Source organism: Cetorhinus maximus, chromosome 14 (genome assembly GCF_964194155.1).
Source record: "Cetorhinus maximus chromosome 14, sCetMax3.hap1.1, whole genome shotgun sequence".
NCBI classification, from domain to species: domain Eukaryota; kingdom Metazoa; phylum Chordata; class Chondrichthyes; order Lamniformes; family Cetorhinidae; genus Cetorhinus; species Cetorhinus maximus.
In genome coordinates, this window is record NC_135892.1 from 15,865,774 (window position 1) to 15,879,042 (window position 13,269).

The 13,269-nt window shown below is 41.6% G+C and overlaps 1 protein-coding gene across 8 annotated transcripts in view; it reads left to right on the forward strand.

The window, feature by feature from the left end:
• utrn (utrophin) overlaps positions 1 to 13,269 on the forward strand; it is a 630,893-nt gene that overhangs the window by 568,616 nt on the left and 49,008 nt on the right. For all 8 annotated transcript variants that reach the window (XM_078556557.1, XM_078556553.1, XM_078556558.1 and 5 more), the window contains 2 exons: positions 6,823 to 6,861; positions 7,648 to 7,713. In XM_078556557.1, the coding sequence (XP_078412683.1) occupies positions 6,823 to 6,861; positions 7,648 to 7,713 (105 nt within the window). The remainder of the gene's footprint in view (positions 1 to 6,822; positions 6,862 to 7,647; positions 7,714 to 13,269) is intronic.

Consider the following 13,269-nt stretch of genomic DNA (forward strand, 5'->3'; position numbering starts at 1 on the left):
CACCCCAGCTCCAACTTCCCTTTCCTCTCAAGACCTTGCCTCCTAAATTTGTGCCTGTCTTTCTCAGAACTTCATGTTTGAATCCCTCTGATCAGGTTTATGCCCCTGCCACAGTACTGTAATGGCTCTTATTAAAGTCATAAATGACATTCTATGTGACTGTGACAAAGGCAAGTTATCCCTCCTCATCCTTTTCGACCTGTCTGCAGCTTTTGACATGGTTTTTCACATCATCCTCCTCTCCACAGTCATCCAGTTGTGTGGAACTTCATTTGCCTGGTTCCATTCTTATCTAATTGTAGCCAGGGAATTGCCATCAGTGGCTTCTCTTCCCATTCCCGCAGATTACCTCCCTTGGACCCCTCCTGTTTCTCATCTACCTGGTTCCCTTTGGCGATATCATCCACAAACAGGTCTGTTTCAACATGTGCGACCATGACAACTATGTCTACATCACTGCCATCTATCTTCACCAACCCCCCTGCTGTCACACTGGTTATCTGACGTCCAGTACTGGATGAACAGAAATTTCTTCCCATTAAATATTGGGAAGACTGAAACCATTGGGTGGAATTTAATGCTTTCCCTGTGGCGTGTAGATGGTGTGGGGCACATTTAATCAGGCAGAAGGGTGGTGGGTGGGGACTCTGCTGCCAACCTGCCGCTGCCCTAATTAATCTGGTGGTGGGAAGGTTTGTGGATGGCTTCCCTGCCTTGTTGCCAGTTGAGGCCCTTAGGTGGGCAATTAATGCCCACTTAAAGGCCTAATCCTGCCACTGCTGGTATTCAACCAGTGGCAGGCAGGGGACCTGCCATGCGAAAAGCTCAAAAATCAAATCCTGTCAGGTTGTTTGTGGGCTCCTGGGGGATGTCCCTCGTTCAAAGCCATTCAGTGCCTGATCAAGGGACCTGGCACCAGGAAGGGGATCCTGCTGAGAACCACTCTCAACCTTGCTGTTGACACCTCTCCCTCCCTCCATGTGATCCCCCTCCCACCATCAAGCACCTGTGGCTTGGGTCCCTGGGCGATCCTGCACTTCGGGTGGGTGCAGTACTGGCAGATGCCACCGCCTCCTTCATGGCACTGCCAAGCAATGCACATCTGCTGGCCTCTGATTGGTTAATTGCCTGATTGGCACTTAATGCGATAGGTCTTCCCAAAAGGTGGCCCCAGTCGCCTACTTTAAATACCATCTGTTGCCTTCAGCCCCTGCCACAAACCTCTTTCCCCCGCAACCAACTCCATCCATTTTCCTGGCAACTGTCTGAGGCTGAATCAAACTGTTGGCAACCTCAGTGTAAGATGAGCCTTTAACCACACATCAGCAGCGACATTAAAACTGCCTTTTTCCATCTCCATAACGTGGCCTCTCTCCAACCTTACCTCTAAGCTACTAAAACCCTCACCATGCCTTTTTCACTCTAGTCTTGATTATTTTAACACATTCCTGGTTGGCTTCCCACATTTTACCCTCCATAACCTTGAGCACATTAAAAACTCTGCTGCTCTGATGCCGTTCACCCATCACCTCTGTGCTCGCTGACTTACGCTGGTTCACAGTTAAACAATGCCTTGATTTTAAAATTCTCATCCTTGTTTTTAAATCCCTCCATGGCCTGGCTCCTATCTATCACCTCCAGCCACACAACCCTCAGATATTGCACTCCTTCACTTTCAGCCTCTTGAGCATCTCCAATTTTAATCATTCCACCATTGGAGGCCATGCTGTTGGCTGCCTAGGCCCTAACCTCTGGAATTTCCTCCCTAAACCTCTCCACCTCTGTACCTTGCTTTCCTCCTTTAAGATGCTTCTTAAAAACTAGCTCTTTGCTCAAGCTTTTGGTCATCTGCCCTAGTGTCTGCTCATTATGTGGCTTGTGTTAAATTTTGTTTTATAATATCTCTGAAGCACCTTGGGATGTTTTATTACTTTAAAGCGTATATATATAATACATATGTATATATAATATATGTGCTGATGACCCTAATGAACCATTGGGCTCACTTGCTGATGCTTCTTGTCTGACCACTTCCACCTCTACAACAACAAATGGTACCAGTGCAGCCAGAGCACTGTCCAATACCAAATGCAGCCCTAGTAACAAATTCAAAATTACCAGCATATGTTTTTAAAACTTCAAAATTTTAAACGTTTAATTTAGTAATGGGATGGTTTCACTGATGGCTGAGTTGAAGAGTGTAGCTGAGCCTTACATTTTGATTTCATTGATTTGATTTCCAGCCTCTGCCTGTTGTCAGGTGCCCCGGCTGTACAGAGGAAACCAGGAAAATTGTTTAGTGATGTCGTGGGAACAGGACTGGGATGAATATCCTCACAGGGAGATTTGCTAGTACTGTTGGAGGGGGGGAATTTAAATTAGATTGACAGCGGGATGGGAACGTGAGGGCAAATTCAGAGCAGAGAACACGAGATGGAGAATTAGTGAGTGACTCTGAAAGACAGAAGAAACACAGGTTAAAAAGTGTAGAGCACAGGAATTTGGTAACGTTAAAAGGTATATATATAAATGCAAGGAGTATAGCAAATAAAGCCAATGAGCTGAGGGCACAGATAGGTGCATGGCAGCATGATGTCATCGCTATAATGGAAACTTGGCTTAAAGTGGGGCAAAAATGGCAGTTCAGCATCCCAGGATAGAGAGGGGGATAAAAAAGGTGGGGGTGTAGCATTATTGGTTAAAGAATCAATTACATCCATGAGGAGGGATGATATATTAAACGAAGCATCAAGTAAGGCCATATGGATTGATCTCAGAAATAAAAAAGGGGCTGCTAGGAGTGTACTATAGACTTCAAATAGTGGAAGGGAATTAGAAGAGCAAATGTGTAGACAAATTTCTGAGTGCAAAAACAATAGGGCAGTAATAGTTGGGGACTTCAACTACCCTAATATTAATTGGGATACAAACAGTGTGAAGAGTACAGAGCGCACAAAATACTTGAATTGCATTCAAGAGAACTTTTTCAGCCAGCACATAACAAGCTCAACAAGAGGGGTCACATTTCTAGATTTAGTCTTAGGAAATAAAGCTGGACAAGTAGACGAAGTAGCAGTGGTGGACCATTTTGAGATAGTGATCATAATACAGTTATATTTAGCATCATTTTGGAAAAGGACAAAGATAGAACAGGAGTAAAAGTTCTAAATTGGGAGAAGACAAATTTTACAAAGTGAACTGGCGAAAGTGGACTGGATACAGCTACTTGAAGGGAAAACAGTATCAAATCAGTGGGAGGCATTCAAAAGCAAGATTCTACAGGCACAGTGTAGACATGTCCCCACAAAGAAAAAGAGTGGTACTGCCAAATCTAGAGTATCCTGGTTATCCAGAAGCATACAGGGTAAGATAAAGCAGAAAAGGAAAGCTTATGACAGTCACAAAAAGCTTATACCGTAGAAAGGTGAGAGGAGTATAGAAAGCACAGGGTTGAAGAAAGAAAGGAAATTAGAAAAGCTAAGAGAGGACATGAAAATATATTGGCAGGTAAAATCAAAGAAAAGATTTTTTACGAGTACGTTAAAAGCAAGAGAATAACTAAGGAAAGGGTAGAGCTATCAGGACACGGCGTTATAACCACAGCTGATGTTAGTGCTGAGCAAGCCAGATCTCCGATTGAAACCTGTCATTGCTGATCGTAATTTTTTTTTGTGCACTGTAGAAACAAGGAGGGAAAGCTACTGAACACAGAAGCACAGGACTCTAGTGATAACTGTTCAAATTTGAAGAATTAAATTGTTTATTAAAAGAAAGAAAAGATAAAACTTAAATGCACAAGATAAAAGATACACAGTTAGAAAAAGCTTTATAAAATAACCCTCAAAATGCTTTATCAAAGGTATACAATAAAACCATGCTTTGGGCAACAGCCCTTATCGATTCTTAACCATAAAATCCAGGAAAGTTACCCAAGCTGAGAAATTGCTTTCACTTTAAGCAGAAGAACAATCCATGACTTCTCAGAACAGCTCCATACTGATGTGGTTTTTCCAAAGGGAGATTTAGAACAAACTCTTTCTCAGGACAAATATTCTCCTGACCCAAAACTAAGTTTCACAGCTTTTCAGCACACTCCATAAGACTATAAGATGTAGGAGCAGAAGTAGGCCATTCAGCCCATCGAGTCTGCTCCGCCATTCAATGAGATCATGGCTCATCTGATAACCCTCAACTCCACTTTCCTGTCTTTTCTCCATAATCCTTGATTCCCCTACTGATTAAAAATCTGTCTACCTCCGCCTTGAATATACTTAACGACCCAGCCTCTACAGCCCTCTGCGGTGAAGAATTCTACGGATTCACTACCCTCAGAGAAGAAATTTCTCCTCACCTCTGTCTTAACTGGGCACCTCCTTACTCTGAGATTATGCCCTCTGGTCCTAGACTCTCCCACAAGTGGAAAGAACTTCTCAGCATCTAGCCTGTCAAGCCCCCTAAAAATCTTATATGTTTCAATAAGGTCACCTCTCATTCTTCTAAACTTCAATGAGTACAGACTCAACCTCTCCTCATAAGAAAATCCCTCCATCCCTGGGATCACCCTAGTGAACCTTTTTTGGACTGCCTCCAATGTCAGTATATCTTTCCTTAGATAAGGGGATCAAAATTGTTCACAGTATTCTAGGTGTGATCTAACTAGTGCCTTGTATAGTTTTAGTAAGACTTCCCTATTTGTAGACTCCATTTCCTTTGAAATAAAGGCCAACATTCAATTTGCCTTCCCCATTACCTGCTGAACTTACAGGAGTTGGTTTCAGTGGGACTCCCTCCACAGCAACTACCACAGCTGAAACCCCGTTTTCATAAATACCTTTTCACCTCTTTCATCTTAGTTCTCCATTGTTTTTAAATATCCCTTTGAAAACTCCAGTTCCCAAATATCAAAACCTTTAATGTTCTTATATTACTTCTATTTTGGGTCAGTAAAATTTATAATGCCTGTTCCTATTTACTCACAGATCTCCTGTAAAATGCAAATGCTCTTTTAAACCTTTGAGACTCCTTTAATATTCAACAGTGTTATGATATGGCAGGCTGACCAAATCCCAAAGGGAAACTTGGTCAAGCAATCACAACAGTTTGCAATTTGTATTTTCGTTACAAGAAGGTATGTGTACTGAAGTCAGAAGTCACCACTTTTGGAGATTTTAAATATTAAAATAAAACATTTATAAAGAAAAGAAAACTTAAACACACATTACAATTTACATTTACAAAGATTACAGTTACTCAGTTAAATTTAGTCTTACAACATTTCCCAAAAGACTTCTACTTAGCTGGACTCTCAAATAAACACCCTTTCCCAGGCAACAGTCCCTAAAGATTCGTAATATATAAAACATCCAGTAGTATTACCGCAAGGCACCCACTGTTGCTATAGGGGAGGTATGTCACAGGGCTTCTCGCTCCCTCTCACTCAACAATGGAAATCCAAGGCTTATAACAAAATCTTGCCTTCTGGAACACACAAGCACTTTTCTGGGGTGGCTAGAGGCTGCTTACTTCACAGGTCTGTCCTCGCACAGTACACTCTTCAAGATATCCCATTGCCATACCTCTTATACAGCTTTCAACCTTTCCTTAAATATGTTTTTTCACTTTCACCTTTAAACCTATTTTTCTTAACTTTCTTTGGAGGTTACCTTTCCCAGAATATAAAAATCTTTCATGTTGTCTTTATGGCCACCAATTTCGGGAAAAAAAACTTAACAACTTTGCCCTTTTCATTTACAACCTTTACCAGTTGTAAAACTTTTTTCTCTTTGAAATTCAACAGCTAAAACTTCAACAGCTAAAAATTCAACTCCTCATTTATCTCCCAATGCAAATTCCGATTCATGTTGGATTTATGTGTATCCCACCTTAGCTTGTTCATCTCCACTTCAAAATGCCTGCTTTTATATCTAAGCCCTTTGATGATGGTGTGTTGAAATGACAAGCGACCGGAAGGCCTGGGTCATGCTTGTGGACAGACTGAAGGTGTTCCGTAAAGCGGTCACCCAGTCTACGTTTGGTCTCTCCTATGTAGAGAAATTCAGGTTGGTTTATGGAACAATGAAGGAAGGACAAGTGTCCATGTCCTGCACCATCTGCTAGGAGTTCCTGCTCACAGCCACATGTTTCATCACAGGAATAAAACTTCCATGCCTCTGGCAAACATAACTCACATCAAAGCTGATCACAAAAGCAGCTCCTGGCACAGTTACTCCTGTCCTGCTGATCAAAACAACAAGTGTGTTGATGGGCCCAAGATGGAAATATGAGTATTTAATTTGGTCACTAGCAGTTGAGAAGAGGAAGGCATGTTGAGATTGGTTTGGTACTGGACTGTACAGGCTAGGAAGACCTGAAGCTCAATGCCGTGCTGGGGAGGAGAAAATGAAAGGAAGAAACATAAACTCAGAAATCCAGAGTTGAGGAAGAAAGATTGTTGAAAGGATGATTAGTGTTGTGGAAACAAATGGAACAATAGCAGAACATAAAGTAGGAAAACACATTTGGGTAGAGTGGGAGGAAGAGAGAGAACAGGAATATGAATATTTTCAAAAGTGTATGAAGAAATTAAGATTATTAGTTTTACCAAAGGCACAAAAATAAAAGTTGTCCAACTAGGCTTAATGACAAGAGGTGCTGTGTCGTCTTTGGCAGTTATTTGTTTTGCAGCTGTTTTCTTAATTTGGTTCTGAACTGATGGACAGCATGTGGGTTGAGGACATGGTTCTACTTTATTAAGGTTAAGTGTTACATAATATTTTGAGTTGCATTAACTTATGTTCTGCTGTTTCCTCTTTTCTCTTGCAGTCCTGTCACGCTTATCAGTATGTGGCCTGAACAGTATGAGTGAGTATGCTCATCTTCCATCCTGCATGCCAAATGGGTGATTTCACCCCACCCATAGTTTATTACTGTATTCACTGCGCTTACTGCATCTAGTTGGCAGTTTGGAGCATAATCAGGTTGTTTGATTGTCTACGGTAGCAAATAGAAAACTTTGTTTACTGAGACAGACAGACCTCCTAACTAATGGATAGAGCAAAACAGGAGAATTTATCATTTCCCTGTTGTGTTTTCTATTTATATAACTGACATAATATTTTGGGAGTTATCTCTCATTAATTTCATGAAAAATTACAATAAAGCACAGATGGTGCTTTAATATTCCATCTGTGTTATGTGAACTGCCTATCTCCTTTCTCAAAACCCAATTCTCCAAAAACAAAATTGGACATCATTTTCGAAAGAATTATTGCTGTCATAAATGATTATAACAATATAACGGCCCCCAGTGTTGCATCCTTCAGAAGCAAGATGTGGCGCTGATGTGAGCAACATTGTAACTCCTGAATATGCCCCAAAGATTTGCCATAAACCAGTGGACAGAAAGAAAATGCCAAACCTTTCCACTTCAGCCCTGTAATTTGAGCCATGAAAGTGCGACACCGCTGCTTAACACTTCATTGAAGGTGATTTACTTTGAAAATGAGGTGGAGAGCTAGTTGCAGCCAAATTCCTACCTCAAATTATGATACTTCTATTGCAGTAGATTATGATGACTTCATTTCTTCGCTATTTTGATATTTTTTGACTGAAATATTGGCCAGCATATATTTTACTATTTATTTACAGCCCTACGCAGTCTCCACAACTATCCCAAGATGACACACATTCAAGGATAGAACATTATGCCAACAGGTAAAAAAAAAATAGCAATTGCTTCATTGAAATTCTAATATGTTCCTCTTGGATGTGAAATGATGAAACTGATTTCTGTTGTGACCAAATGCAAAATCACTTAAGTTTTAATACGTCCTAGTGTTGGTCTCAAATTCAGTGTTGCACATTTGCATTCAAAAACAAGCTCGCCATTATTGAGCTATCATCCTCTTTTTGTTTTCTTTTTTCTGTTTTCTGTTTTAATTTAGCCTGAAATTTGATCAAATACTGCTTATAATGATTTTTGAAATGGAGTATTCCATTGCCTCCAGCTTTTTGACAAGACATTATCAGAATAATGATATCAGAAGGGCTTTCCCTGAATTGTTCATCCACCAGAACAGAATATGTATTATAGAATCGTGGAACGGGATTTTACGTCCAGTGAGTGGGTGCCAAGGGTGGATACAGAAGTAGGCATACCTCCTGCTTTTTAAAAAATTCTTTCACAAGACGTGAGTGTCGCTGGCTAGGCCAGCTTTTTTATTGCCCATCCTAATTCCCCTTGAGCCACCATCTTGAACTGCTGCTGTCCATATGGCATAGGTACACCCATAGTGTTATTTGGGAGGGAAGAACAGGATTTTGTCTCAGTGACAGTGAAGGAATGGTGATATAGTCCCAAGTCAGGATGATGTGTGGCTTGGAGAGAAACTTGCAGGTGGTGATGTTCCCATGTGTCTGCTGCCCTTGTCCTTCTAGATGGTAGTGGTTGTGGGTTTGGAAGGTGCTGTTGAAGCAGTGTTTGTGAGTTCCTGCAGTGCATTGTGTAGATGGTACACACTGCTGCCACTGTGCGTTGGTGGTGGAGGGAGTCGATGTTTGGAGGTGGTGGATGGGGTGCCAATCAAGCGGGCTGTTTTGTCCTGGACGGTGTCAAGCTTCTTGAGTGTTATTGGAGCTGCACCTATCCAGGCAATTGGAGAGTATTCCATCACACTCCTGACTTGTGTCTTGCAGATGGTGGACAGGCTTTGGGGAGTCAGGAGGTGAGTTACTCTCCGCAGAATTCCCAGCCTCTGACCTGCTGTTCTAGCCACGGTATTTACATGGCTGGCCAGTTCAGTTCCTGGTCAATGGTAACTCCCAGGATGCTGATAGTTGGGGATCAGTGTTGGTAATGCCATTGAATGTCATGGGGAAACGGTTGAATTCGCTTTTGTTGACAATTGCCTGGCACTTCTGTGGCGTGAAGGTTACATGCCGCTTATCAGGCCAAGCCTGAATGTTGCCCAAGTCTTGCTGCATGTGGGCACAGACTGCTTCAGTATCTGAGGAGTCGCAAATGGTGCTGAACATTGTGCAATCATCAGTGAACATCCCCACTTCTGACCTTGTGATGGAGGGAAGCAGCTGAAGGTGGCTGAGCCCAGGATACTACCCTAAGGAACTCCTGCAGTGATGTCCTGGGACTGAGATGACTGACCTCCAACAACCACAACCATTTTCCTTTGCTAGGTATGACTCCAACCATCAGAGAGTTTTTCCCTGATTCCCATTGACTCCAGTTTTGCTAGGGCTCCTTGATGCCACATTTGGTCAAATGCGGCCTTGATATCAAGAGCAGTCATTCTCAGCTCACTCCTTGAGTTCACTTCTTTTGTCCATGTTTGAATTAAGGCTCTAATGAGGCCAGGAGCTGAGTGGCCCTGGTGGAACCCAGAGTGCTAGTGAACAGGTTGTTTCTGAGTAAGTGCAGCTTGATAGCACTGTCAACACCCCTTCCATCATTTTGCTGATGATCGAGAATAAACTGATGGGGCAGTAATTGGCTGGGTTGGATTTGATCTAATTTTTGTGGACAGGACATATCTGGACATTTTTCTGCATTGTCAGGCAGTTGCCAGTGCTTTAGCTGTACTGGAACAGCTTAGCTAAGGACTCAGCTAGTTCTGGAGCACAAGTCTTCAGTACTATTGCTGGAATGTTATCAGGGTCCATAGCCTTTTGTGAAGATGGATATTATTTTTAAAAATATTTTTGGGAATACGGTGGTATTGTATAAAGAGTCTGAGTGAATGTTTGTTTGTGTGTGTATAATTAAACTGATGGAAGGTTAATAAAGACAGCTTGTCTGTGGGAGCAGAGAGATGAAAGGTAAAAGTGCTAAATGCATGCATTTGTCATGAGAGACTGTGGTGAAGTTGAATGTACGAGTAAATAGTTGGTTTTGAAATTTGCATTATAAGATAAGTAGGAACGTGACTTTTCAGCTGTTAAATTTCAATGGGAGTTTAGAAGTGACAAGGGACTTTAATAACGTACAAAAGTTTCACAGGTAAACAAGAGAAGGTTATGAAATTTTATTTACCTTGAAAATGGAGGCACTAGGAAGACGTGAAAGATTTTTATATTTTGGAAAAATTGAGCTCATAGAGGAGCTTAGGAAAATGGAATCTAAAATAAATTGGTAAAAAGATATTTACGAAAAGATGCTTAGCTGAGTTGGGTTGGCACTGTGGGGGAGATGTCCTGAGACCAGCTCTGTGCTGAGAGAAGTTGTGACTTTGAAGCAGCCACCCAGTTTCAAGCCAGAGGTCTTTTTTTTCAGAAAATAGTCTGTTTCTGAACCTTTCTTTCTGGGATTTACGCAGCAGAGTGGAAGAGAGTGAGAAGTCATGGTATACCTTTACTAAAGTGACAGCAATTTTGCCTTGAGTAATATCACTGGATTTTTATGGCTAAAATCTATAACGGAGCTGTTGCCAAGTAGTTTACTTATGTGCCCTGACCAAGTAGGTTTTTTGGGAGCTGCCTCAAGGAGATTGAAGCGCTGTTTTTAAAAAAAAATGAAGAGAATAAAAATTTAATAAAACATGTCCCTTCATGTGACTCTCTCACATGAGCTGGGGCGTGTTTTTAATCCAAAAATAAAGTTTTTATTTAATGTTTATTTGCTTTAGGACACCTTATCCCGCTCCTGGATGAGGTTTCCTAAAAATGTAAAGGCTGCTTGACCTTTTCGTCTGCCTGCTAACCATTAGGTTAGATGGGCAGCGTAAATTTGAATTTAATTTGATTGTTAATGGCCTTAATAGGCCTTTTAGTTATTGGCAGGCGCGCAGCCAACTCTGGCGTGCACCCGCCGAACGAAATATCGCGAGACTACACGATGACGTCAGGGCACGTGCCCTACGTCATTGCGCGTCATTTTACACTCGGGCTCACATGCCGAGCGTAATATTCTGCTCTATTTTTCTGGGATTAGTAGTCTTCCCTTCGTTTTCAAAATACAAAAAAAAAGCTATGACCAGTGAGACTAATTCCCTCTGGGATTTGGCTTGCTTAGTGAATAACATCGGCTGTGGTCGTAACAATTTGCAGTTCCACTGCCTCCAGCTGTTTCCTGATATCATGTGGAGTGAATCAAATTGGCTGAGACTGGCATCTGTGATGCTGGAGACCGTAGGAGGAAGCCAAGATGGACCAACCACTCGGCACTTCTGGTTGAAGATTGTTGCAAATGCTTCAGCTTTATCTTTTGCACTGATTGTTGGGCTCCTCCACTATTGAGGATGGGGATATTTATGGAGCTTCTTCCTCCAGTGAGTTGTTTAATTGTCCACCAACATTCAAGACTGGATGTGGCAGGACTGCAGACCTCAGATATGATCTGTTGGTTGTGGGGTCTCTTAGTTCTGTCTATCGCATGCAATGCTGCTTTCACTGTTTGGCATTCAAGTAGTCCTGTGTTGTAGCTTCACCAGGTTGACACCTCATTTTCAGGTATGCCTGTTGCTGCTTCTGGCAATCTTCATTAAACCAAGGTTGATGCCCCAGTTTTATGGTAATGGTAGAGTGGGAGTGCCGGGGCATGAAGTTACAGATTGTGGTTGCATATAATTCTGCTGCTGCTGATTGCTCACAGCACCTCATGGATGCCAGTTTTGAGTTGCTAGATCTTTGCCCACTCACTCGCCCTATCCATGTCCCTTTGTAGCCTCCTTACGTCCTCTTCACAACTTGCTTTCCTATCTATCTTTGTATCATCAGCAAATTTAGCAACCATACCTTCTTTCCCTTCATCCAAGCCATTTATATAATTTGCAAAAAGTTGAGGCCCCAGCACTGATCCATGTGGCACGCCACTGGTTACATCCCATCACCCAGAAAGAAACACATTTATGGCTACCGTCTGTTTCCTGTTAGCTAGTCAATCACCTCTCCATGCCAGTGTGTTACCCCATACACCATGAGTTTTTATTTTTCACAATAACCTTTGATGTGGCACCTTATCAAATGCCTTCTGTCGATCTAAGTACAGTACATCCATTGGTTCCCCTTTATCCACAGCACATGTGACTCCTGCAAAGAACTTCAATAAATTTGTTAAACATGATTTCCCTTTCAGAAAACCATGTTGACGCTTCCTGCCTTGAATTTATCTAAGTGCCATGATATAACATCCTTAATAATAGCTTCCAATCTTTTCCCTATAACAGATGTTAAGCTAACTGGGCTGTCGTTTTCTGCTTTCTGTCTCCCTCCCTTTTTGAATAAAGGAGTTACATTTGCTATTTTCCAATCTAATGGAGCCTTCCCTGAATCCAGGAAATTTTGGAAAATGAAAACCACGCATCAACTATCTCACTAGCTACTTCTTTTAAGACCCTTGGATGAAGTCCATCAGGACCTGGAAATATTTTAGCCTGCAGCTGCAACAATTTGTTCACCTCTTCCCTGGTGATGGTAATTTTTCTGAGTTTCTCCCTCCCAATTCCTGATTTATAGTCATTGCTGGGATGTTACTTGTATCCTCTATAGTGAAGACCAATGCAAAATACTTACTCAATTCATGTGGCATCTCTTTATTTTCCATTATTAATCCCCTAGACTCAGTTTCTACAGGACCAGTGCTCACTTTGTTAACTAAGTATCTATATAAACTCTTACTATCCGTCTTTATAATTCTAGATTGCTTTCTCTTGTACTTTAATTTTTCCCTTATTAGTAATCTTTTTATCATTCTTTGCTGTTCTTTATATTCTGTCCAATCTTCTGACCTGCCACCCATCTGATGGTGGGTCCTCCCCTTGGATTTTTTCTTTCTTGTTGGAATGTATCTACTCTGTGTTTTCTGAAATAGCCCTTTAAATGTCTGCCACTGCATCTCTATCGACCTATCCCTTAACCTCATTTGCCAGTTCACTTTAGCTACTCTGTTTTCATTCCCAATTAATTGCCCTTATTTAGGTTTAAACTACTAATCTTGGACCCACTCTTCTCTGCCTCAAACTGAATGTAAAATTCAATCATATCATGATCACTGCTACCCAGGGGTGCCTTCACTGTGAGGTTGTCAATTAATCCTATCTCGTTGCACAAAACCAGGTCTAGTATAGCCTGCTCTCGGTTAGCTCCAGAACGTGTTGTTCTAAGAAACTATGCTGAAAATATTCTATAAACTCCTTATCTAGGCTACCTTTGCCCATCTGATTTTTCTAGGCTATATGTAGATTAAAATCCCACATGATTTTGTACCTTTGACAAGCTCCCATTGTTTCTCCCATAATACTCTGTCCTACCATTGAGGTA